At 36.7% G+C, this 25,184-nt stretch overlaps 1 protein-coding gene across 4 annotated transcripts in view; it reads right to left on the bottom strand.

Annotated features, from left to right (window-relative positions):
* The window catches only part of LOC100017350 (histone-arginine methyltransferase CARM1-like), a 324,100-nt gene that overhangs the window by 43,102 nt on the left and 255,814 nt on the right, over positions 1-25,184 (bottom strand). For all 4 annotated transcript variants that reach the window (XM_007499522.3, XM_007499521.3, XM_016424237.2 and 1 more), the window contains 2 exons: positions 8,984-9,161; positions 6,655-6,745 (listed from right to left, as the gene is read on the bottom strand). In XM_007499522.3, the coding sequence (XP_007499584.1) occupies positions 6,655-6,745; positions 8,984-9,161 (269 nt within the window). The remainder of the gene's footprint in view (positions 1-6,654; positions 6,746-8,983; positions 9,162-25,184) is intronic.

The following is a 25,184-nucleotide window of genomic DNA, read 5'->3' as shown; positions in this document are numbered from 1 at the left end:
GGCAAAAAATTGGAAAATGAGGGGCTGCCCTTCAATTGGGGAATGGCTGAACAAATTGTGGTATATGTTGGTGATGGAATACTATTGTGCTCAAAGGAATAATAAAGTGGAGGAATTCCATGGAGACTGGAACGACCTCCAGGAATTAATGCAGAGTGAGAGGAGCAGAACCAGGAGAACATTATATACAGAGACTGATACACTGTGGTACAATCGAATGCAATAGACTTCTCTGTGAGTAGCAATACAATGATCCGGGACAATTCTGAAGGATTTATGAAAAAGAACACTATCCACATTCAGAGGAAGATCTGTGGGAGTAAAAATACAGAAGAAAAACAACTGCTTGATCACATGGGTCAATGGGGATATGATTGGGGTTATAAGCCCTAAATGACTGCCCTAGTGCAAATATCAATAATATGGAAATAGGTCTTGAGCAATGACACATGTAAAACCCAGTGGCATTGTGGGTCAGCTATAAGAGGGGAGTAGAGGGAGGGGAGGAAAGAACATGATTTTTGTAATCCTGGAAAAATACTCTAAATTAACCCATTAAATACAATAAAAATAAAGAAAGTATACTGGCCACAAAAAATAAATAAAAATATTTGCTGATTTATTTGTATGCTCCGTCAGTAGACCTTGTGATCTCATCAATGTGGCCACTCCTTCCACTAAAGAAGAATGCAATCAATACATTGCTTTTTCCTCTTATATAACTCTTATTCATGATCTCTTATAAATCTTCCACAGGAGTCCATCAATACCCTTTTTGCTAATTATTTTCACATAAACCAGTGACGCTTTATGACTATGCTTGTTTCCTATATATGACATTCCATTTCTTGCCTCTGAACTTCTATACAAGTTGTCCCCTATTCCTGAAACCCTTCTCCCCTCTGACTCTTAGAACTTCTAGTTCTTGTATGGCTCACATCTTCTAAGAGGCCTTTTCCAAATGTCCCAGTTATTTGTTTTCCCACCCCCACCAAAATAAATTTGTATATACAGGTATCCCGTCCACATTGCAGGCCTTAGGGGTACAGTACCCCATGATCTGTAAAATCTGTGTAAAATTTTTTGGTCCTCCCTTAATACCAGAGAAGAAGTCTCAATTTTTCCTTTTTCTTTTATGGGGTACTTATAGCACCTTATTGTAAAATTTGGGTTAAGTATTTGGTCAGAGACTATATAGTCTCTACACCTTTTCTGTGTTGTCTGCTGGTTTTTGCATGCCACCTGTGGCTTCTGCCAAACTTCCTACAAATTCCCATTTAACTTATTATGTTGACCACGATGAAGAAAATCACCACATGGACGGGATACCTGTATTATGTATATGGTTTTATTTAGCCTTCTCAGAACATATTACATTCTCTTCTCACAAAGAACCTAAGTTTCTTGAAGGAACTGTCTTCACTTTTGTATTTGTGTCTCCAGCCCAGCACATAGTAGGTACTTAATAAATAAATGATCATTTACTGATACTCAAAAAGTCACCAAGTAAATAAAGTGGAGGGTCACCTAAAGGTTAATGAAGAGACACATGGCAGTCTTAAGCCAGGCTTGACTCATTACAAATGGAGAATTATGCTGAGGTGTGAAGGATGACATCAGATAGGTATGATTAGGAAAAAAAAGGCAGGTTAGTCCTGGAATGGGACTGAGTTGATGGACAAATCAATGTGTTCCTTTGGGTTTCTATAATCCATAAATATGACCGGGGAAAGGAAAATCGTGCATTGTGATTTTTGATAATAGATAATATCTGGTCATTTTTCTTCTTTGAACTCATTTGTACATTTTCTAGGAGGTGTGGATGAGATTTCAACTTGAAAATTACAGCCATAATTGGTGAGAACTCCTGAGATAGCTTCTGTCAACACAATGCAAGTGGATTCCTTTAGAAAGGAAAATGTTACCACTTGAAGGCAACAGCTACTTGAATTGGAGCATGATTCCTGAAGGACTAAGAACCTGGTACCTTAAACCTAAGGCTCCATTTTTCTTATGAAAAGAAATGACAAAAACAAAGAAATCCAAAACATAGCAGTTGGACAATCTTACTGATTTTAAGAGCGCCAGCTATCAACTTCACACTACAGTAATCTGCTTATAAATTAAGAAAGGGCCCAAGTATCTCACAATTTCAGTTAGAAGCTCACGTAAAGCATCTGGTAGGATTATAGGATTTAAAACTGGAAGGAATCTGAGAGATTATCTGGTATAACCCCCCATTTTACAGCTGAAAAAAACCCCCAAAGGATCTGAGTGGAAGTGACTCTCCCAGTGTCACATGGGTGAATATGTAGAGCCTATATGTGAAGTGAGGTCTTCTCATTTTAAACTTAGTGGTCTTTTCACTACCCCATATTGTTTCCTATGCCTTTTGACTTACAATTGCAAAGTATCATGAAAGAGACTGGTATAATATTTTAACTTCGCAAGGTACTTTAGATCATCCAGTCTAATCCTTTCATTTTGTTGAAATGGGTACTGAGGGTAAATGACTTGCACAGGATAAAAAATTACTTAGTGGCAGAGTTAGAACTAGGACACTGAATTCCTGTGCTGCTAGTAAGATTAGCATTTGGAAATAGTCCAGGTGGCACACTGGCATCTACCAGTCATTCCACTAAATATCTACTGCTAAATTTCCCAGATGTTTAATGTAAAGCCTTTCACAATATGGTTTCAGCCTACATTTCTTTCATTTTTTTCTTCCTCATGAACAAATATTTAAGTTCTTTCAGCACTTTGACTCAATCATTTCTCTTTCAGTAGGCATCAAACTTCCTTCATCATAGAATCTCTAGAGTTGTGGTTGGTCACTTCATTGATTAGAGTTCTGTCTTTCAAAGTTACTGTCCTTCTGCTAAATTTATCCCGTATCAGTTCATAATAATACTCGGGATCCTCTGAAATTGTCATCATTTTTTCATTATTTCTTATGGGAGTATTAACATTTTTATATATTCATATTGCATTATTTGTTGAGCCATTACACAACTGGGAATTCAGATTCTGGTTCTCTGCTTTTCTTTTTTTTTTTAGCTCTTTTTAATCAACCCTTCAAGATCAGGAAGTTTGGTTTGCTTATAGCTATTCTCTTCCTGCTAGAATCCTCCCTTTTAAATACTCCCTTCTGTTTCTGCTTGATTACCTGTTAAGTTTCATGTATTTTCACACCATATTGATTCTGTGTGTATGGACAATGTTCAATCCTTTGTCTTGTTCAAGTTAGACTGAGGTTCATTTGATGCCCGCTCTGCCCATGCTTATATGTTTCATATATGTTTTTCATTCACAATAGTGTGAGAAATACCAAGTTCCTCACCTTCTGGGTCTTTCCAACCAACCTCTCTCTCATGGGGCTCCTCTGCTTTTGCTGCCTATAGACACAGAGGCTACAGGTGTCTCTGACCCATCTCTAATAGTACTATGTAGGGGCTTGTTTACCTGATTTGGCAGTGCCTTTGCTAAAAGTCCCCTGCCTTCTGTCTTTGGACTTCTGGATGAATTTCTGTTCAGTTCTATGCAAAATAAGTTACTTATTTCAGGTACAAGAAGTTACTGTAATTTCTAAATGGTTTTCTTCATCATTTGGTCTGGTGAAAATTTCACGTTTTTCTTTGTATGTCTGTAAAGTGGATAGAGTTGGGGTCAGAAAGATTCATCTTCCTGAGTTCAAATCAAGCCTTATTTTCTTACTTGCTTTGTAGCCCTGGGCAATTCACTTAATTCTGTTTGTCTCAGTTTCCTCATCTGTAAAGTGAACTAGGGAGGAAAATGGCAAACCATTCCAGTATCTTTGCCAAGAAAATTCTAAATGGGGTCACAAAGAATCAGACACGACTGAAAATTGACTGAATGTAAGTGGGAGCTGGGTAGTCTGCCTCCTGTTCTCTTGGCTAAAAAACTTCATCTATCTATTTTGTGTTAAGTCTCCTCACATGATCTATGTTCCAATCCAACTCTTACCTGTTATTCCCCATACATGACTTTCTAGCTTCTCCCTCTATGATTGTGCACAAGTGGTCTGTAAATACTCTTCTTCCTTTCCTTGACCTCTTGGAATTTTGAGTTTTAGTCAAGGGTCTGCCCAGCTTTCTTAATATGAGGCTTTTTCCTCAACCCCCAAATAGCTGGTGTTCTTCTCCCCCCCAAGTTACTTTGCATTTACTTGATCTATTCTCTGTATTTATCTATTGTGTATATACTGTATTCCCTAGTGGAATGTAAGCTCCTTGAGAGCAGGGATTATTTTTTATTCCTGTGACTACTTTCTACACTTCTTTGCCTATTGTACTTAATAAATGTTTATTGAATTGAATTTGATCTTCACAACAAGTGAAGATGTCAAAACTAAATTGGAGAGATTACCTGTCTTGTTCAAGCCCAAAGCTAGTAAGAGATGAAACTTGAAATTGAACTTATGTCTTTGATATTTCATTTAGGGCTCTTTCTACCACATTGAACTGAGAAGTACAAAATTTTGTCCATTCCAAATTGTGCATTCATGAAGCCAAAATAAGAAATAGATAAAAGCCATTGGCTATACTGGCAAAAGCTTGACTCTGAAGTGAGGAGTACAGCATTCTGATCTTTGGTCTGTTACTCTGTGACCTTGAGAAAACCACAATTCAGTTTCCTCATTAGAGACCAGGAGTTGAATAATACATCCATTAACATCCCTTAAAGCTCTACAATTCTGATGCTAAATCAGTAACTTGATGGTATCCGTGGAGGCAAATCCCACCTCTACTACTTTGTATCTGTTTGACTTTACAAAAGTCACTTTTCTCTTAGCCTCAATTCTCACATCTATAAAAGTAAGGGACTGGACTAGATGATCTTTGGGGATCTTTTCCATTTCTAAATATTATGAGTCTATCAAAACTCCCAACAGCTGGTGGCCTGTTGGAGTGTTGGACAATGGATTTTTTTGTTATCACAGAAACAGCCACAGTTTTCCAAGGACAAATGCATGCAAATCTATCATTCCTCTCCTTCAAAGTGTGCTGCTCCTACCAATCCATGAGATTCATGGCTTCATATGCTTTAATAGAATTAATTGTTGAAGTTGGAAAAATTAGGGAAACAAGGAATGGAACTGACAAGGCATTCCTAAATACGTGAACTTCCCTTCTCATTTCCCTTTTCTCATATGGTTAGCCAATTTCTAATAAATGTATCTGATAAACCTATCTCCAGCTAGACTTTATGTTGTTTTCACCAAATAGATTAACATAAGGAAGAGCTCCCAAGAAATAGAGTAGTGGCATACTCCTGGGAGAGCTGAGATCTACAAATGAAAGGAAGCAGATGTCTGTCTGCTGGTCAGATCCACCCTTTTCAACCTGCCATGATGCCTATGAGAGACACCTATTAGAGATATTTCTTTGGATCAGGGAACAGAACCTATCTCTGAACTAGGGATATTACAATATCTACCATACATTGTCATTGTAAGTAAAATGTTTTTCAAAACTTAAATTGTTATATGATAAGTGTTAATATATCATATTTATGGTGTCTCTTGAAAATTAAGGCTTAGAACAGTGAAGCAACTTTACAAAACAGATTCTTCACAATACCTCTGTGAAGTAGGTATTGCAAGTTTTCTCAAATGTAAAATAAAGATAATACAGAGTAATTCTGAATTTTGTAAAAGAAAAAGTCTAAACAATGAGTTATAGGAAAAGCAGACCTATTGGAAAAAAATAAAAAGCAAACTGGAGGGAGAAAGAATCCCATTATTGATATTTATCTACCTATATAGATATACACTCACATTTGCATTTCTATCAATGCCAGCTTGGTCTTTTTCACTGAGTTCATTCATCTCTCGTCTGTCTCTTCCTCTCCTTGTATTTGTCTCTGTCTCTCTGACTCTTTGTCTTTATTTGTATTTGACTCTGTTTCTCTGTATCTATACCAAAGTCTTGAATGAATCATGAAATGTACAATTTCCAGTATTAACAAGCATATTAGGGAAATATTTTTTACCTAATGGATTCTTCTCAGGTCCTCTCAGATTATATTATCAAGCAATGCCATATAGGCATATGCCTAATAACAGATCACATTTAAAGGTTGTTGGGGTTTTTTTTTTTTGGTACTTTAATGGAAGCTGGGTGGCACAATGTGGATACAGTACCATGTCTCATGGCAGGAAGACTCATCTTCCTGAGTTCAAATATGGCCTCAAATATTTATTAGGTGTTTGACCCTGGGTGAGTCACTTAATCCTGTTTATGTCAGTTTCCTCATCTAGAAAATGAGCTGGAGAAGAAAATGGCAAACCACTCCGGCATCTTTGCCAAGAAAACTCCAAAAGGGTCATGAAGAGTTAGATATAACTGAAATGACTGAACAACAATAACAAATTTAAGTTTTAGGAAATGTGTTCAGCAATGACAATCTCCATCGTACAGATGAGGAGACAGAAGTTCAGAAATGGGTAGTTGCTTGCTCAAGGTTTCACAGCTAATAAATGGCATTGAGATTGAACCCAGGACCTCTGATTTTAAAACAAAACCAAAAAACTGTGTTCTTTCCTCTAAACTATTGAACAACTTGACTTGACACCACCTGAAGTTGGTTGGCCTTAAATACCAAATAAATAAGTTCAGAAGGAGATGACATTACCAGAAATTTGCTCTGGAGTAGTGTTCATTGTAGAGTTGTTCATCTGAGAAAGGAGCCAAATGAATGTCACTAGATGTTGGGAACATCATCCCTAATGAACAGAAGATAACACACAGAATCACAGAATTTAGTTTCTCTATTATTCTAATGGAAGTACATGTTCACACAAAGGCTAACAAACTCCCTCAGACAGAGCCCACAACTGTTCCATGAACTGGCACCCAGTTTGCTAAAATGTGACTATGTTTGTGCAAGAGAAACAAGTCACATAGCCATAAACTGACAAGATTGTGTACAGGGGGTCCCAAAAATCTTAGTATATTGCTTTAAAAAAACCAAAACAACTCTTATCTTCTCTAGGGCTAGGCAATTAGGATTAAGTGACTGGCTCAGGGTTACACAGTTAGAAAGTATCTAGGGCTAGAGAGGAACCCAAGTTCTGACTATGCCACTGTGTGGCACAGCTGCCCCTAGTTTTAGTGTAATTTTAAGCTCCTTAAACTATGAAAGCTTAAAATAGAAAAGATATTTATAATAGTTGAATATTAAAGCTTTAAATTTAAGTTACTAAAGGTTTTGAAAAAAGTTTAAAATGGTGTAAGACTTTGGGACACCCTGCATCAGTCATTTCAGCTGCATCCTTCAACTAGTTCCCTTTTTATTTCTAGTGTTAGAATCATCTCAATTATTGCCTGATAAATGCATTCCCAATGAGGGATGAATAGCTAACATCCACTTATTAAATATTTATTAAGTGCCTACAGTGTGCTCACCACTGTCCTGGACACTAAGGGCATGAAAATAAAAATGTGAAACAAACTCCACCTTTGAGAAACTTACTGGGGAAATGTACACACAGACACAAAACACATGCAGAAGAGTTTCTAGGGTAAAGGCCCTCATAAGTGGTAAGGAGGAGGGTGGGTGAAACCCAGTATAAGTTTCCTTTAGGACATGGCTCTGAAGGGGGCTGAGCTTTGAAGGAAAATAAGGATTTTGTGAGGTAGATAAGAAAAAGAAGTATATTCCAGATATGGGAGTGCAGGGAACTGGCTGGACAAGGATCCGAAAGCAGGAGATGGAAAGTGGAGTATGGGGTATAGTAAGCTGAAAATTTTTTTCCCCACTGACAGGGGAATTTGAATTTTATGAGATGGCAAGACCCCAAACCAAAGGAATAAAGCTCTTAATAGAGCTCTGCAATGGGGAGGACTTATTCATATTTGAAAAATGGCATTTTGCCATCCTAAAGAAAAGGTGGAGGAGTATAGTTTGCTGAAAACAACAACAACAACAAAGACAACTACGACAACAAAACAAAACAAAAAGTCCTACCAGGTTTCAGAGCAATTGTTTACTCACTCCCCTCCCGCCCCCAATCTGATCATCTAAGGGAGGAAGGGGTAACACTTAACTCAGGGAAAAGAATGTCACAGTTGGAGTCAAAAATTGGAGCTTGAGCTTTGGGGAACCTTGGGAAAATCACTGAAACTCTGATTTTTTTCTTTAAAATGGGTGTAATCTCCATACAAACCATCTTCCAGGGCTGTTGTGAGATTCCAGTGAGATAATACATGTAAAGCATAGTCTCAATGCCTGGGTAGTCTAGGACTGAATTAAGCTGCTTGCCCTATATGGAGCTTGCCCAGGTTAACACTGTTGCTTCTCACATCACTTGCAAGCTTCCAATAAATATTTTTAGGCAAGAAGCTTTTAGGGTTATAGGTCTGGCAATGGGAATGGAGAGATCTTGGAAATGGGCATTTCTAACTGCCACTTGACATGTCAGTCACTGAAGTGATTGGATAGAACTGGATTCCCAAAATTCTCCAAGATTAGCAGTGATTATGGGTAAAAAGGAAGAAGATGGAGAAAGAGAGAGAGAAGAGTAGGTAAGAATAAAAACATGCAAAGAAATAAAAAGCTTTTGGCAGATGTTGTCAGAGTTGGAAGGGACCTTAGAATCGTTTAGTTCAAAGTATTCAATACTACCTAACAAATCAGTATAGAGCCAGCCTGTATCCATGGTTGAGGTGAGAGTAGTATTCCCAGGGCAGTTCTCTTTCTAATATAGAATACTAACTCATCAGTCCAATGCTACTTTATCTACTGATTTCTTTTGGAAAGTTTGATAGTTACTCTATGGAAATGATTAAATATTTTTATGAAGGTCTAAGATATTAAGGAATCATATACTTGTTCCCCTTGCTTCTCATTCTCTCTTCCTTTTCCAGCTACAACTATATTCCTTTCAGACATCCCTAGAGTGAAAAGTTAGAAGAATTTCTAAGGGAGGAAGGGCTTTGTATAGTCCTGCCAGGCAACTTACCATTTGACTTCAACCATTTTTTGGAATGGAGGTAACTCTCCAGCATCCTCTCATTGAATAGCATATAGCCCATGGGTTCAGAAATAATCACGTCTACAGTTTCTGGCAGTGAGATTTCCTCAATTTTTCCTGACAAAACTGTGATCTTGTCTGAAAGGTTGTTATTTTTCACTAGAACCTGGAAAAGAAAAAGTGGAATCATTGTATTATAAAGGAGCCTAGGAATGGGGAAAAAAAACCCACTAGTGTGTTAGATATATAGGTATCCTTTCTACACCATAGGGGTTAGGGGCATAGAACTCCCTCAATCTGGAACATCCATGAAAAGTTTTTTAACCTTCCCTTAGGACCAGAGAAGAAGTTTGAATTTTTTTCCTTTTTCTTTTATGGGGTGTTTACAGTCCTTTGTTGTAAAATCTGGGTTAAGCATTTGGTCATAGGTTATATAGTTTTTAAACTTTTTCTTTGTTGTCTGCTGACTTTCATGTGCCATCTTTGGCTTCTGGAACCCCCCTCCCACCCAATTTCTATTTAATTTCTTGTGTTAACAGAATATATAGAAATAGCAAGGGGGAAAAGTTGTGATTTGGAAGGAATATCTGTATGTATTGGAGAATCAGAGAATTTTGGGTGACTCTGAGGGCACCCAGTCCAATCTGAACCTGAACAGAAATTCCCTGTCCAAACTTCCTAGAAACTGGCATTCTAGCTCCTACTTCAGACATTTAATGATAAATTAAAAAAAGAAGTAAGTATTTATTGAGTGCAAGGTGATATGCTAAGTGATTGGTACTGAAATGTAAAATCAAGGGGTAGAAAATACTCATGGGTTTTTATGGGAAATTACAATGGTAGTGAATGGAATAATAAAGTACTCTAACCCTAATTGACCTGCTCTTCCCACATGCAAAGATAATATTATAGACTTGATCTTTGTTGTCAATGGAAGGGTAGGGGGAAGTTACTCCCAGGGCCCAAAGGACATAGTATGACCCTAAACTGGCACAGGAGAAAGAGTGTAGTCAGATTGATGGCTGGAAAATGTAAGGAACTCTAATAAATCAGGATAGCCTGGCTCCTGGAGGGGGTGTATTCTAAAGCTCCTTCATGGAATGGACTTTGAAGGACAAGATGAGGAACTCACTATATCTGAAACCCCATGCTTTAAGTATGCCTGGTTATAAATCTATAATTCTATTACTACGACTATAATTCTACTATCATCTATCATCCAACTCATGCCTTGGAAGTAGTGGGTTCCCTCTCACAAGTGGTCTTCTATCAGTCTGGATGACCAATTGTTGGGTATATTGTAAAGTGGCTTCTTGTCAATTATGACTTAGGTTAGACACCCTTCCAACTCCAATTCTATGATCCTATAATTCATAATACTGTGGCATAATAGTCAATGAGCTGAGATTGAACAAAGTAGAAGGCTAGAGTTCTGGACAGATACAAACTATATGTCTTTAGTAGCAACATCCAAAAAACCCAAGGTATCAATTACAGTGATTACTAGATTACTTTCCCCCCCAAAACCTAAAGTAAATGATGATCAGTTGGGTCCTGTGAACAGGGATCCTGCTAGAACTCAGAGGGTCAAAATGTGGCAAATGTACCCTGCTAAAGTTGGGATCTATGAGATGTAAATGGCTGGGCTAGTGTATTTTCAGAAATATGCTGCTTGGTTGGAGTTTGACATTGGAATGTATTTCAATATGTAAGTGATAAAGGTTACATGAATATGGTACTCAAAATTTTTATACCTAACAGTAGTGTAATTAAAACATTATAGATTAAAATACAAACTCCAGGAAGGTTTTCTGAAACTTGTTTGGAAGGAAAAAAACTACTAACAACCTTAGCAGAGATTGTGAAGGACTTTACTAAGTCTGGAATGGCCTGGGAAGGTTGGAGCTGGATGATACAGCTATGGGGGTATGGGCTTCCCCTTGCTTCCCCCAAACCTCAGAGGTGTCCCAGGTCAGAGAATGCATAAAGAATTCATTTTTCCTTGCATTCCTGCAGTGCTGAGGAAAGGTGACTTTGAGCTGAGAGGAATATTCCCTCTGGCCTCTCTCCTCATTTTTGATGAACACAGATAGGCACCTCCAAGCTTGCTTCTGATAAGCATCTGTTTTGAGCTCAGATATCTAACCATCCCCTAAAATGGACAAGCTCTTTTTGACTTTGAGACATGACCCATCTCTGGTCCCAGAGTCCCCAAAACATCACTCTATATCCCCACAATCATCTCATCTCTAGTCCTGTTAGGCCCTCTTGTCAGATGGGTATAAGTATCCCAAATTCCATCTCCTCTGGGTGGCAGTATTCCACCTGCTCCTGGCTCCCAACCATTCAATCCAATAATCCAAATTGCATTAAACTTAATAAATTTTTCTATTTTTAAGCTAATTCCTAGATCCTTGTCATTTTTGAAGAAGGTGTCCTGACTGACCCAGGTTTTCCTAATCAGCTCTCCTACATCAATACCACTTGAAATGAGCTATTAAGCATTATCTTTAATAGTCCAAATTACTAAGGGAAATAGTATTAATAGTAGAACCCCTCTGCTCTAGTTGGTTTCAGGCCTTGGGTTAAAGCAAAGATCTAAGTTTAGGGATTTGCAGAAGACTGGTACCTATGAAGCTGGCAAACAAGAGATTTATTATTATGAGGTGCAGCAAGCAGGCATGAAAAAAGCATACAAATATATATACACTACATGGCATTATAGAAACAGAGGTTCAAAAAACTTATGCAATATGAGGGGGATGCAAGGATGGGAGAGTAATACTGGGGAGAGTACATGTTCAAACTTAAGGTTCAGAAAAGGAAGTTTTGTACCCTAAAAATAGGCTTGGTAGAAAAATAGGAACTAGGCACCTGATATGGGAAGGGGAATTCCTAATCAGTCTATATGTGGGGAAGTTCTTGGGATCACTTATCAATACCAGGCTTAGGTGAAGTTTGGCAGGGCATGTTTCTTTATGAAGACCAGAAACTGGGAGAGGGTTTCAATTGGATAACTTAGGACAGCAGAAAAAGAGTGGCTCAAAAGCTGCTGCAGTTGGCCAGGAGTTTTATCCAGTCAGAAACTGTAAGCATTGATTGTTTGATATATAGGGTTAAATATGTTAGAAGAGTGGAAAAGTTTTTTTTAAATCCTAAATTATCTCAAAAGTCTTTTCAAACCTAAACTAAAGTCTTTTGATCTTCTCTCCCAAATTCTAGGGCAGGGGTTCTTAACCTTTTAAAAAATATTGTATACTCCTCTGGTAGCCTGGTGAAGCTTATGAACTTCTTCTTCAAATACTGTAATGCACATGTAGAATATAATATATAAGATTAAAAAAAGAAACCAATTATGCTGAAATATTAATATGATTTTAAAAACCAAGTTCTCAGATCAAGAATCTCTGGTCTTGGAAATCTGGCATTCCCATCTTTAGCAGGAACTCTATGATGATGTGGTCACATCCTTTCATTTCTGATCTGAAAATCAGTTCTTCCTTCTTACTGGACAGAAAGAAGCAAGTGTTGAATAGCAGATCTCTTTGTCACACTTTTAGTTTCTGAAAGATGAGCTCATCATCAACACAACTGGGAAATGTTTGTGTCTATGAACTCTGAACAATATTCCTTCTGCCATTAAGCACACAGCAGGTCATTTCCTAGGATTGTACCCTCAGCAGAAATGACAAACTGTTCCACTAAATGATCTTCTAAAATTTTAGACCCTTATTGAATTAGCCTTTGGTATTTTGTTTCCAGAAGAAATATACCCCAATCCATTAACCTTTCTTTAGAGGTCCAATTTTCCAGTTACACACTCATTTTCATTAATGTCCTCTGTACTCCATTCAATTTCTTGACAGTTTTCTTAAGACAAGAAGCCCAAAGTGGATGAAGTCTCCTAATAAATTTCTCATCAATGCCAAATGTAATGGAAGGATTACTTAATTATGTCCCCATGCCTTCTCCTGCCAAAAATATCTGTTAACGAACATTCCTCATACAAAGGCAGCATGGGAGAGCAAATCAAATGCCAGGCTTGGATTTCAGAAGCTTTCATCTAACCTCTAACCCAGGGGAAGCCATTTAACACCTTGCTACCAGCAACTTTCCTCCTAAGTCATAGTCAGTTGTGGCAGAGTTCCCATACTTGGAATTCCCTACTTTGATGAAATCAGAGATCTTTTCTGTATGTATCTATAACGTCATATAAATGTTGCATACCCATTTTTCAAATTATTGTCCATTTCTGAGCTGTAGGCTTTTTTCCCTATTATATGGGCACATAATTAAGTATTTTTTAAGGTGTAGTCCTCATTTTATCCATTCCTACTCTTCCCTTTGATTTTCATACTTCAACTCCATTGCTCATCTCTCCAAAAGAGTAGGGAGTATTTTTGGTTCCAATTCCATCTTTTATGGTGTTTTGCCATTGCCTGCCCTGCTACATTGTGAAGTCTCATAACCTTATGAAGGAAGCTTTCAATTTTTAACAATAAACAACTTGAGGAGATTGACTTTCACTTTTGTCTTTGTCACTCCAGTATCCAGCATGGTGACTGACTCACACTAGAAGCTTAATAAGTGCTTGCTGGTTGATTTAATTATAACATCATTTTCAAAATTAACAATAAAGGAAATATGATCCAGGATAAGAATCTGTAGACAGCTAATGATAGCATCTTAGTCCTGGGCCCATTCATGAAACTCTGACAGTGGTATATATGATGTAACCTGGTCTTGATCACTTATCTAAATCCCTTATCTTCAAAAGTTAAATGGATGTGTCCAACTTAATCTCTGGCCACCATCTCACATTCAACATATCTCAAACCAAATTTATTTCTCTAGTTGCTCCTTCTTACCCCCAATTGGGTCTTGCCATATTTTCCTTTGAAATCTCTAATATCTGCCTTCCTCTCCATTCCCACTGCTATCATGTTAATACTGATCAATGTAATTTCCAAAATGTATGATTGTCATGGACTTTTACTTGGTCTCCTTATCTTTAGGTTCTGTTCTCCTTTCAGCTGATCTTATACATTATTGCCATAAGAATCTCCCCAAGGTAGAACATTTATCTTCTCTGTCATTTTCCTGCTCAAAGATCTTCAATAATTATAAACTTTTCCTTGGAAAAAGGTTCTCAGTCTCCAGCGTGAATTTCAAAGTATTCCACAATCTAGTCACACCCTATTTTTCTACTATGCATCTTCCAATTCAATCAGAATCAACCCTTCATAGCTTTGAGAGTATATAATAGTGACTCTTTTATATATTATTTCATAGTTTATTAGACATCATACTCTTTCACACATCTTTGATTTTTCCTCCATATGAGGCTTCCTTCAAACTCTTCTTTATCTAAAACCTATGTATCTTTCATAATCAACATCAGATGAAACCTCACTTGATCATTTTAACTCACAAAGTTGTCTTCTTCCTCTATTTACAACATATTAAAAGCATTCATTTGGGAATTTAATAACATATGAACTATTCCATTAACTGTTAACTATTAGAATAGTTAATAGTAAATTTATTAATGATAACTATTAATTTTTCTAATACTCCTAGGGCTTTTTCCCCCCAATTAGACTAAGAACTTCTTGAGGGCAAGAATCATGGAATCCCTTTTCTTCAAGGTATCATCCAAGCATCATGTTCTGCATGAAGCCTTTTATGATTCCACCAGTTAGAATGAGCAGGCATATAAGTTCCAATTTCATTAATGAATATGCATGTAAAAATCCTAAAGAAAATACTAGCTAGGGGACAACAAAACATCATAAAGATTATACATTGTGACCAAACAGGATTTATATCATCAGTGCAGGGATGGCTTAATATAAGGAAAGCTATCAACATAATTGATCATATTCATAACAAAAGTAATGAAATAATATGATTAGATCAATAGATGCAGAAGAAGGTAATATTTTACTAAGGATTTTTGCATCCATATCCATTAATGAATTTGGTGTATAATTTTCTTTCTCTGTTTTTGCTTTCCCTGGCTTAGGTATTAGCACCATTTTTGTTTCATAAAAGGAGTTTGGAAAAAACACTTTCTTTATCTGTTATTTCAAATAATTTGTTTAATATTGGAACTATTTGATCTTTGAATGCTTGGTAGAATTAACTTATAAATCCATCTGGTCATCATGCTTTTTTCTTAGGAAGTTCATTTATGGCCTGTTCAATTTCTTTTTTCTAAAATGGGTTTATTTAGATATCCTATTTCCTCCTCTGATAGACTCTAGGCAGTTTTTTTTTTGGTAAGTATTCTTCCATTTCACTTACATTATTAAATTTGTTTTTATGTAAGTGAAAAAATAACTCCTAAATATTACTTTAATTTCATCTTCATTGGTGTATATTCACTCTTTTCATCTTTAATGCGAGTGATTTGGTTTTCTTCTCTCTTTAAAAATCATATTAATAAATGACTTATCTATTCTGCTGATTTTTTAATTAAACCAAATCCTAGATTTAGTTAATAATTTAATGGTTTTCATACATTCAACTTTATTAATCTCTAAGTTTTTAGGATTTCTAATTTGGTGTTTAGTGGGGGATTTTTAATTTTTCTAGTTTTAAAAATTGCATTCCCGATTCATTGATCTTTTCTTTCTCTATTTTTATTAATATAAGCATCCAGAGATATACATTTTCCTCTAATTACTGATTTTGCTGTATCTCATACATTTTGTCATGCTGTTTCATTATTTTCATTCTTTTTAATGAAATTATTTATTTCTATTATTTGCTCTTTAGCCCATTCATTCCTTCAGATTAAGCTAGTCTCCAATTAATTTTTATTTTGTATTTCCATGGTCCCTATTATAAACAATTTTTACTGAAATAGGGTCTGAAAAGAATACACTTAATAATTTTGCTTTTCTACATTTAACTATAATTTTTTTTGGTGTCCTAATATATAGTCAAATTTTGTAAAGGTACCATTTATCACTGAGAAGACATACCCCTACTGTTCCCATTCAATTCTCTCTCTATAGTGATCATTTTAAACTTATCTAAGATTCTATTTATTTATTTGCCTTTTCTTTTTTCTTTTCTTTTTTGGTAGATTTATCTATTTCTGAAAGGGGGAAATTGAAGCCTCCCACTATTATTGTTTTGTTATCTATTTCTATCTGTTATTTATTTTTTTCCTTTAGAATTTTGGATGCTTTAACATTTGGTGCATAAAGGATTAATATTGATAATGCTTCATTATCTATGGTACCTTTTAATATAATATAATTTCCCTATTTATCTCTTTTGATTATATCTATTTTAGTTTTAATTTTGTCAACAGATCATGATTTCTACCCTTGCTTTCTTTATATCAGCTGAGGCATAGTATATTCTGCTCCAGCCCCTTATTTTTACTCTACGTGTGTCTCTCATTTTTAATTGTGTTTCTTATAAATACCATATTGTCAGGTTTTGGTTTTTGATTCATTTTAGTATCTGTTTTCATTTGAGGGGTGAATTCTCTTTATTATCTTCAAAGTCATAATTACTAATTGTATATTTCCTTCCTTTTTATTTTTTCCTCATTGTTTGTCCATTTCTTCATTTCTTTTTGGTGTATACCTCAGCAGATGCCTGGTTTCTTCTGTCCACTACCTCTCAAATCAGCATCTCTTCTTAGAACCCTTTCCTTTTCCTCTCTCTTTACTTTCTTAGTTCTAAATTAGCTCACCCTTCTAAAGGTCCCTCCCTTGTCTTTTACCTTACCCCCTTACCTTCTAGTTCTTATTCTATTCAACTTTCTAAAAGCCCCTTCCTTATGGCCCCCCAACTCAGCCCTTTTAATTCTTCATATGAATTCAATTTAAAAAATTCCTCTCTTATCTTAAGAGTCACTTCCTTATCCCTCCCTTCCCTCAATTTCTTGATATGTATTCAATCCCTCCCTTTTCTTATTCCCTTGCTCTCTTTTTTCTTTATCCTCCCTTCTCTTAGTCCCTTAATCCATTAAGGGGACTCTTACTCCCTCTCTTATCCTATCCCCTGTCCATCCTATTTCTCTGTACATTAATAATACTTTTACTCTTATAGTATGTAACCCAGATTTGATGAGAATAGGGTTTTTGTACTACTAGTCCTCCACCCCTCCTCTTCTTTGTGACAGTTCTTCTCCTTATGCCTCTTTTATATGAGATAATTATTCCATTTTACCTCTTCCTGCTATATTTTATTATTATTTTTTAGCTTATTTCATTATATTCAAGTTGATCTCAAATTTTCTATCTATATGTGATCATTTGAGCTATCCAGGTCATGATGTCATTGTTAAGAATTATAGATGATATTTTCCCTTATAACAAGTAAACAATTTGGGGGGGAGGGTGGAGTCAATATGGCCTCTTAGAAGCAGCAAAAGTCCAGTCATCTGCAAAAACCCTTCCACACTAATCAAAAACAAAGAGCTTTGAGGGGACAGAAAACCAAATCTAACAACAGGACAGAGCCAGGGGACCCTCCTCCTGATCTCAACTTAAAAGGTACACAAAGAAGCCTGAATTCTCAGGTTTAAGGAAAAGAAAGAAGGAAGGTCACAGGACCCTTCCCCACCTACTGTGCTGGGTCTCTGGTGGTCACTGGAATCTCTGGATAAGGGCTCCAGTCTTGAGGGAGTACCATGTTGCCACAGCTGTGCCAGGCTCAGGGCTCTGACCACAGCAGCAGGGAGGCAGCTGGAGGAGAGGGCCAGAGAGGAGGGCAGAGTAATTGCAGCCACCACTTTCCATCTTGGGCCTCTGCTTCTCAAGGTTATGCCTCAGGGCACATCTAGCTCTGTAGTTCAGCTCTGCTTGGCTTAATCTAGTCTATCAATAGGGTAGATAAGAAGCTTTCAGAGGGAAGAGAAACTCAATCTTCAACACCCTCCCCCATGGACTCCACTGAGAACCACCATAAGAATCCTGCTGACTAAGATCCCAAAACACAGGCTGCATCTGTGGCAGAGTACCTTGATAAAAGAGTGAGGAGCACAGCTCCCTTCAGCCTCCACATCTTCACCTACACCTTCAGCTTCTGCTACCAGATGGGGAACATGTAACCTCAGGGCTCATTAATTCTCCATCAGCCTAATCTAGTCAATCAGCAGAGCAGAGAAGCAGCCCCTTCAGGACAGAATAGCCCAAACCCACATATTCAGAAAATAAACAGAGGAGCAAGATCACAGACAATGACAGGGGGGATAGAAGGAAAAAATATGAGTAAACAACAGAAAAAGAAAAAAAGAAAATATAAATTACAGCTCTATCCAGGTAATGAACAAAGAGAAAATGGAACAGAGGGAGACAAAGGAACACCAAGCAAAAATGCAGAAACTCCATCAAACTGGACACAGGCTTTGGAAGAACTCAAAAAAACAATTCAAAAATCAATTGGTCAGCTGGAAACAGATGCACATGAACTAAAACAAGAAAATAGTGTCTTGAAAGCCAGAATTGCCCAGCTTAAAAATGAGGCAACTAAAGTAAAAGATGACCTACAAAGAAAAACAGACCAGAAGGGGAAGGATGACTAAAATGCCAGGGATGAAATTCAGTCTTTAAAAATTAGAATCCAACAACTAGAAGCAAATGACTGCACAAAGCAACAAGAGTCTATAAAACAAAATCAAATGAATGAAGTAATCGAGGAAAATATGAAACACCTCATTGACAAAACTATAGACCTGGAAAACCAATCCATATGAGACAATTTAAGAATTAATGGTCTACCCGAAAATCATAACAAAATAAAAAGCCTGGACATTATTCTACAGAAAATTATTCAAGAAAACTTCTCTGACATTCTTGAACAAGAGGGAAAAGTGGAGTTTGAAAGAATCCACAAATCACCTGCATTTAATCCCCAATTGACAATGTCTATGAATCTTATAGCTAAATTCAAGAACTGCCAGATCAAGGAAAAGATACTATAAACTTATAAGAAGAAATCATTCAGATATCATGGAAACACAGTTAGGACAACACAGGACCTGGCTGCATTCACACTGAAGGACTAGAAGTCATGGAGTATGATATTAGAGAAATCAAGGGAACTGGATCAACAACCAACAATCAACTACCCAGAAAAATTGATTATATTCTTTCAGGGGAAAGTATGGTCATTTAATAAAATAGGAGAGAAATGGAAAATGAGATAAAATGGGGGTAAATTTATATTTCATAAAGAAGCACATGGGGCATGGAGGGCAAAGAAGACCAATACAATGGAATGGTGAAAGAGGTTGGAGACAGCTCATACTTAAATCTTATGTGCATTGAAATTGACTCAGAGAGGGAAGAACCATCAGCTTCATTGGGGCAGAGAATTGTATCATGCCCTATAGAGAAGAAGAAGGGTAATAAATGGGAGGTGGAGTCAAGACAGTGGCCTAAAAGGAGCAGAAGTTCAGACCTCTGAATACCCTTCCTTATCGATCACAAACTGAATGCTCCTAGGGGACTGAAAATCAAATCTAACAACAAGACAGAGCCAAGGAACCCTCCTGCTGGACTCAATCCAAAAGGTATGCCCCCCCAAAAGCCGGAATCTGAGAATACTTGGTTCTACGGGGAAGGCAAAAGGAAGGTCCCAGGACCCCTCCCCACACCCACTGAGAGCACTGAGACTCCAGAGGCCGTGGGAACTTCTGGGTGGGCAAAGGTGCTGGTATGAAGGGTGTACCTTGTGGGCAGGGCTGTGCCAAGCTCAGAGCATCAAACACAGATGTCAGGGAAGGAGCTAGAGAGGGAGTATAGAGCTGGCAGCCTGGCCAGAGCTGTGTAAATCCTCCATATTTGCTCAAGCCTTACATGAGGTGTTGGCCTCAGAGCACACCCAGACCAACCAAGCTGAACTTAATCCCATCAAAAGTCTTGAGAACTTGGGGAAGCCTAGGCTCCACACCCCTCCCACTGACTGCTGGACGTTAATCCAATAAAAAGCCACCAGAGTACAGGGAAGCTCAAACCCCCAATAACCTTCCCCCAGAGACTGCACTGAGAGATCTTCTGTCAAAGCTCTAAGAGGGGAGACTGACAGAAATCCCCAAAACCAAAAAAAAAAAAGAGAGAGAGGAGCAAGAGCACAGACAAATACGAGGAGCAAAGAAGGGGTGAAAATGAGCAAACAACAGAAAAAGAAGAAAGAAATTACAATAGATAGCTTCTATACAGTGAACGAAACAGAGGGGGAGGGATCAGCAAACGATAAATCAGAAATCCCAGCAAATTGGATACAGCTATGGAAGAACTCAAAATGCAATTCAAAACACAATTAAGAGAGGCTGAAGACAACTTCAACAGCAAGATAAGTCATCTGGAAACAGAAAACTGTGTCTTGAAAGCCAAAATCAATCAGCTGGAATATGAGGCAAAGGAGATGAAAGATGAGGCAAAGAAGATGAAAGAGGAAGCAAAGGAGATGAAAGATAAGGTAAAGAGGGTGAAAGATGAATTCCATAGAAAATCAGAGGAGAAGGAGATGAATGACCAAAAAGCCAGGGATGAAATCCAGTTTTTAAGAACCAGAATACAACAACTAGAATTAAGTGACTTCACAAGGCAACAAGACACTATAAAAAAAAACCAAAAGAATGAAAAAATTGAGGAAAATATGAAGCATCTCATTCACAAAACAGAGGATTTAGAAAATCGTCCAAGGAGAGACAATTTTAGAATCATTGGTCTACCAGGAGACCATGACAAAAGAAAAAGCCTGGACACAATACTGCAAGAAATTATTCAAGAAAACTGCCCCAATATTCTAGAACAAGAGGGAAAAGTGGAGATTGAAAGAATCCACAGATCACCTCCTGTACTTAATCCCCAAATGACAACACCCAGGAATGCTATAGCTAAATTCAAGAACAATCAGACCAAAGAAAAGATATTACAAGCTGCCAAGAAGAAGTCCTTCAGATACCATGGAAACACAGTGGGAATAATGCAGGATCTGGCTGCATCCACACTGAAGGACAGAAAGGCATGGAATATGATATTCTGGAAAGCAAGGGAACTAGGTCTACAACCAAGAATCAACTACCCAGCAAAACTGACTATATTCTTATAGGGGAAAGTATGGTCATTCAACAAAATAGAAGAATCACTAGAATTTGTAAAGAAAAGACCAGACCTGAACATAAAATTTGACATCCAAGCACAGAACTGAAGAGAATCATCAAAAAGTAATTTAAAAAGAGGGGAAAAAAGAAAAACAAAACAAAACAAAAAAATTTTTAAAAGACTCAATAAGTTAAAATGATATGTATCCCTACAAGAAAAGAGGTCATTGGTAACTCTTAAAAACTGTGGTTATCACCTGTGCACCTAGAAGAATTACACATAGAGGGAACAGTGACAAACTGTATAGGATGAAAGGACAAGACATAAATAGGTATATAGATATATGCATGCATAAATATATACACATGTGTGTATGCATATATACACAACTAGAGCTAAAAAAAGAGGTTAATACTAAAAGAAATGGGAAAAGAAACAAATGGGGGTAAATTTATATGTCACAAAGAAGCTCATGGCAGGAGTAGAGAGAACATCAATACACTGGAAGGGTAAAGAGGTTGGAGATAGGAAATACTCAACTCTTCCGTGCTTTGAAATTGACCCAAAGAGGGAAGAACAATGCAGTCCACTGGGACAGAGATTACATCAAATTAAAAAGATTTTGTACAAACAAAACAAATGCATCCAAAATTAGAAGGGAAGCAACAAATTGGGAGACAATCTTCATAACAAAAAACCTCTGACAAAGGTCTAATTACTCAGATTTATAAAGAGCTAAATCAATTGTACAAAAAATCAAGCCATTCTCCAATTGAAAAATGGGCAAGGCACATGAATAGGCAATTTTCAGTTAAAGAAATCAAAACTATTAATAAGTACATGAAAAAGTGTTCTAAATCTCTTATAATCAGACAGATGCAAATCAAAACAACTCTGAAGTATCACCTTACACCTAGCAGATTGGCTAACATGACAGCAAAGGAAAGTAATGAATGCTGGAGGGGATGTGGCAAAGTTGGGACATTAATTCATTGCTTGTGGAGTTGTGAACTGATCCAACCATTCTGGAGGGCAATTTGGAACTATGCCCAAAGGGCAATAAAAGACTGTCTGCCCTTTGATCCAGCCATAGCACTGCTGGGTTTGTACCCCAAAGAGATAATAAGGAAAAAAATGTACAAAAATATTCATAGCTGTGCTCTTTGTGGTGGTAAAAAACTAGAAAATGAGGGGATGCCCTTCAATTGGGGAATGTCTGAACAAATTGTGGTATATGTTGGTGATGGAATACTATTATGCTCAAAGGAATAATAAAGTGGATGAATTCCATGGGGTCTGGAACAACCTCCAGGAATTGATGCAGAGTGAGAGGAGCAGCACCAGGAAAACATTGTACACTGAGACTGATACACTGCGGTACAATCGAATGTAATGGACTTCTCCATTAGTGGCAATGCAATGATCCTGAACAACTTGGAGGAACTTATGAGAAAAACCACTATCCACATTCAGAGGAAAAACTGGGAGTAAAAACACTGAAGAAAAAGAACTACTTGAATACATGGGTTGAAGGGATATGGTTGGGTATGTAGATTCTGAATGAATATCCTAGTGTAAACAACAACATGGAAATAGGTTCTGATCAAGGACACTAGTAATACCCAATGAAATTGCGCATTGGCTATGGGTGGAGGGGAAGGAGGGAAATAATGTGATTATTGTAACCAAGGAATAATGTTCTAAATTGACTAAATAAACTTATTCAAATGGGGAAAAAATAAAAGAAGAGTAATAAATGGGCTGGTGGGTAGGGGAGCAAAACAAGTGAGGGAGAAGGTGGGGGGGCATTTAAAAGGCACTTTAGTAAGAGGAGATTCAATAAGAGGGGAAGTGCTGGGACAGGGAATAACATTAGGGAGGGGGAAGCTGACTAAAAGTGAAAAGTTGGAGGGAGGGGAAGAGGGATAAGAGAAAAGGCAGAATCTCATGAGGAAGTTATAATGGAGAGAAATACATAGACAGTAATCATAACTGTGAATGTGAATGGGATGAACTCACCAATAAAAAGGAAGTGGACAGCAGAATGAATTAAAAACTCAAATCCTACACTAAGTTGTCTACAAGAAACACACTTGAGGCAGTAGACACACACAGGGTAAAGGTATAGGGTGGAACAGAATTTACTGGGCTGCAACTGAGACAAAGAAGGCAGGAGTAATCATGAGCTCAGACAAAGCTAAAGCAAAATAGATCTCATTAAAAGAGATAAGAAAGGTAATTATATCTTGATGAAAGGCAATAGAAATAATGAAGAAATATCAGTACTCAACATATATGCACCAAATGGTACAGGATTCAGATTTCTAAAGAAGAAACTAAGGAGCTTAAGGAAGGAATAGATAGTAAAATCATACTATTGGGGGACCTTAACCTTCCTCTATCAGAACTAGATAAATCAGACTAAAACATAAATAAGAAAGAAGTAAGGGAAGTAAATGAAATGTTAGAAAAAATTAGAGCTAATAGGTATCTGAAAAAAAATTAATAGGATCAAAGAAGAATATAACTTCTTTTCAGTAGCACATGGCACATATACAAAGATTGACCATGTGCTAGGTCATAAAAACATTGTAAGCAAATGTAGGAAAGCAGAAATAATAAATGTAATTTTTTCACACCATAATGCAACAAAAATCTTAATCAATAAGAGCTTGTACAAAGGCAGATTTAAAACTAATTGGAAACTAAATAATCTAATTCTTCAAAGCTGGTTGTTCAAAGAAAAATAAAGGAAATAATTACTAATTTCTTTGAAGAGAATGACAATGATGAAACAACTTATCAAAATCTATGTGATGCAGCCAAAGTAGCACTCAGGGGAAAATTTATATCCCTGAGTGAATATATCAACAAATTAGAGAGAGAAGAGGTCAAAGAATTGGGCATGCAATTAAAAAAACTAGAAAGAGAACAAATTAAAAAATCCCAAATAAAAACTAAGTTGGAAATCATAAAAATCAAGGGAGAAATAAATAACATTGAAAGCAAAAGAACTATTGAGCTAATAAATAAGACTAGAAGATGATAATTTGAAAAAAAAAACAAATGAAATAGATAAAGTACTGGCTAACCTAATAAAAAAAGAAAGAAGAAAATCAATGAAAAGGGTGACTTCACCTCTAATGAAGAGGAAATTAAGGTAATTATTAAGAACTATTTTCCCCAACTATATGGCAATAAATATGATAATCTAGGTGAAATGAGTGGACACCTATAAAACTATAAATTGCCTAGATTAACGAAAGAGAACATACAATACTTAAATTCATACCAGGAATGCAAAAATTAGAAGCCTTTCCAATAAGATCAGGAGTGAAGCAAGGATGCCCCTTATCACCTCTATTATTTAACATTGTACTAGAAACAATAGCAATAGCAATTAGAGAAGAAAAAAGAATTGAAGGGATTAAAGTAGGCAATGAGGAAACTAAACTATCACTATTTGCAGATGATTGATGGCCTACTTAAAGAATCCTAGAGAATCAACTAAAAACTAGTGGAAATAATCAACAACTTTAGCAAAGTTGCAGGATACAAAATAAACCCACATAAATCATTAGCATTTCTATATATTTCGAGCACATCTCAGCAGCAAGAGTTAGAAAGAGAAAATCCATTTAAAATCACCCTAGACAATATAAAATATTTAGGAATGTATTTACCAAGACAAACACAGGAATTATATGAACACAACTACAAAACACTTTCCACACAATTAAAACTAGATTTAAATAATTAGAACAACATCAATTGCTCATGGGTAGAAAGAGTTAATATAATAAATATTTATTTAGTGCCATAACTATTAAACTTCCAAGAAACTTTTTTACTGAATTAGAAAAAAAATAACAAAGTTCATTTGGAAGAACAAAAGATCAAGAATACCAAGGGAACTAATAAAAAAAAATGTGAAGGATGGGGACCTAGCAGTATTGGATCTTAAACTGAATTATAAAGCAGTGGTCATCAAAACAATATCGTACTAGCTAAGAGACAGAAAGGAGAATCTATGGAACAGACATGGAGTAAATGTCCTTAGCAAGATAGTTTATGATAAACCCAAAGATCCCAGCTTTCGGGACAAAATCCCA

The sequence above is a fragment of the Monodelphis domestica genome, chromosome 7 (genome assembly GCF_027887165.1).
Source record: "Monodelphis domestica isolate mMonDom1 chromosome 7, mMonDom1.pri, whole genome shotgun sequence".
NCBI classification, from domain to species: Eukaryota; Metazoa; Chordata; class Mammalia; order Didelphimorphia; family Didelphidae; genus Monodelphis; species Monodelphis domestica.
Note: the sequence above shows the minus strand (reverse complement) of the source record. Positions and strands in the feature narration are given on the sequence as shown.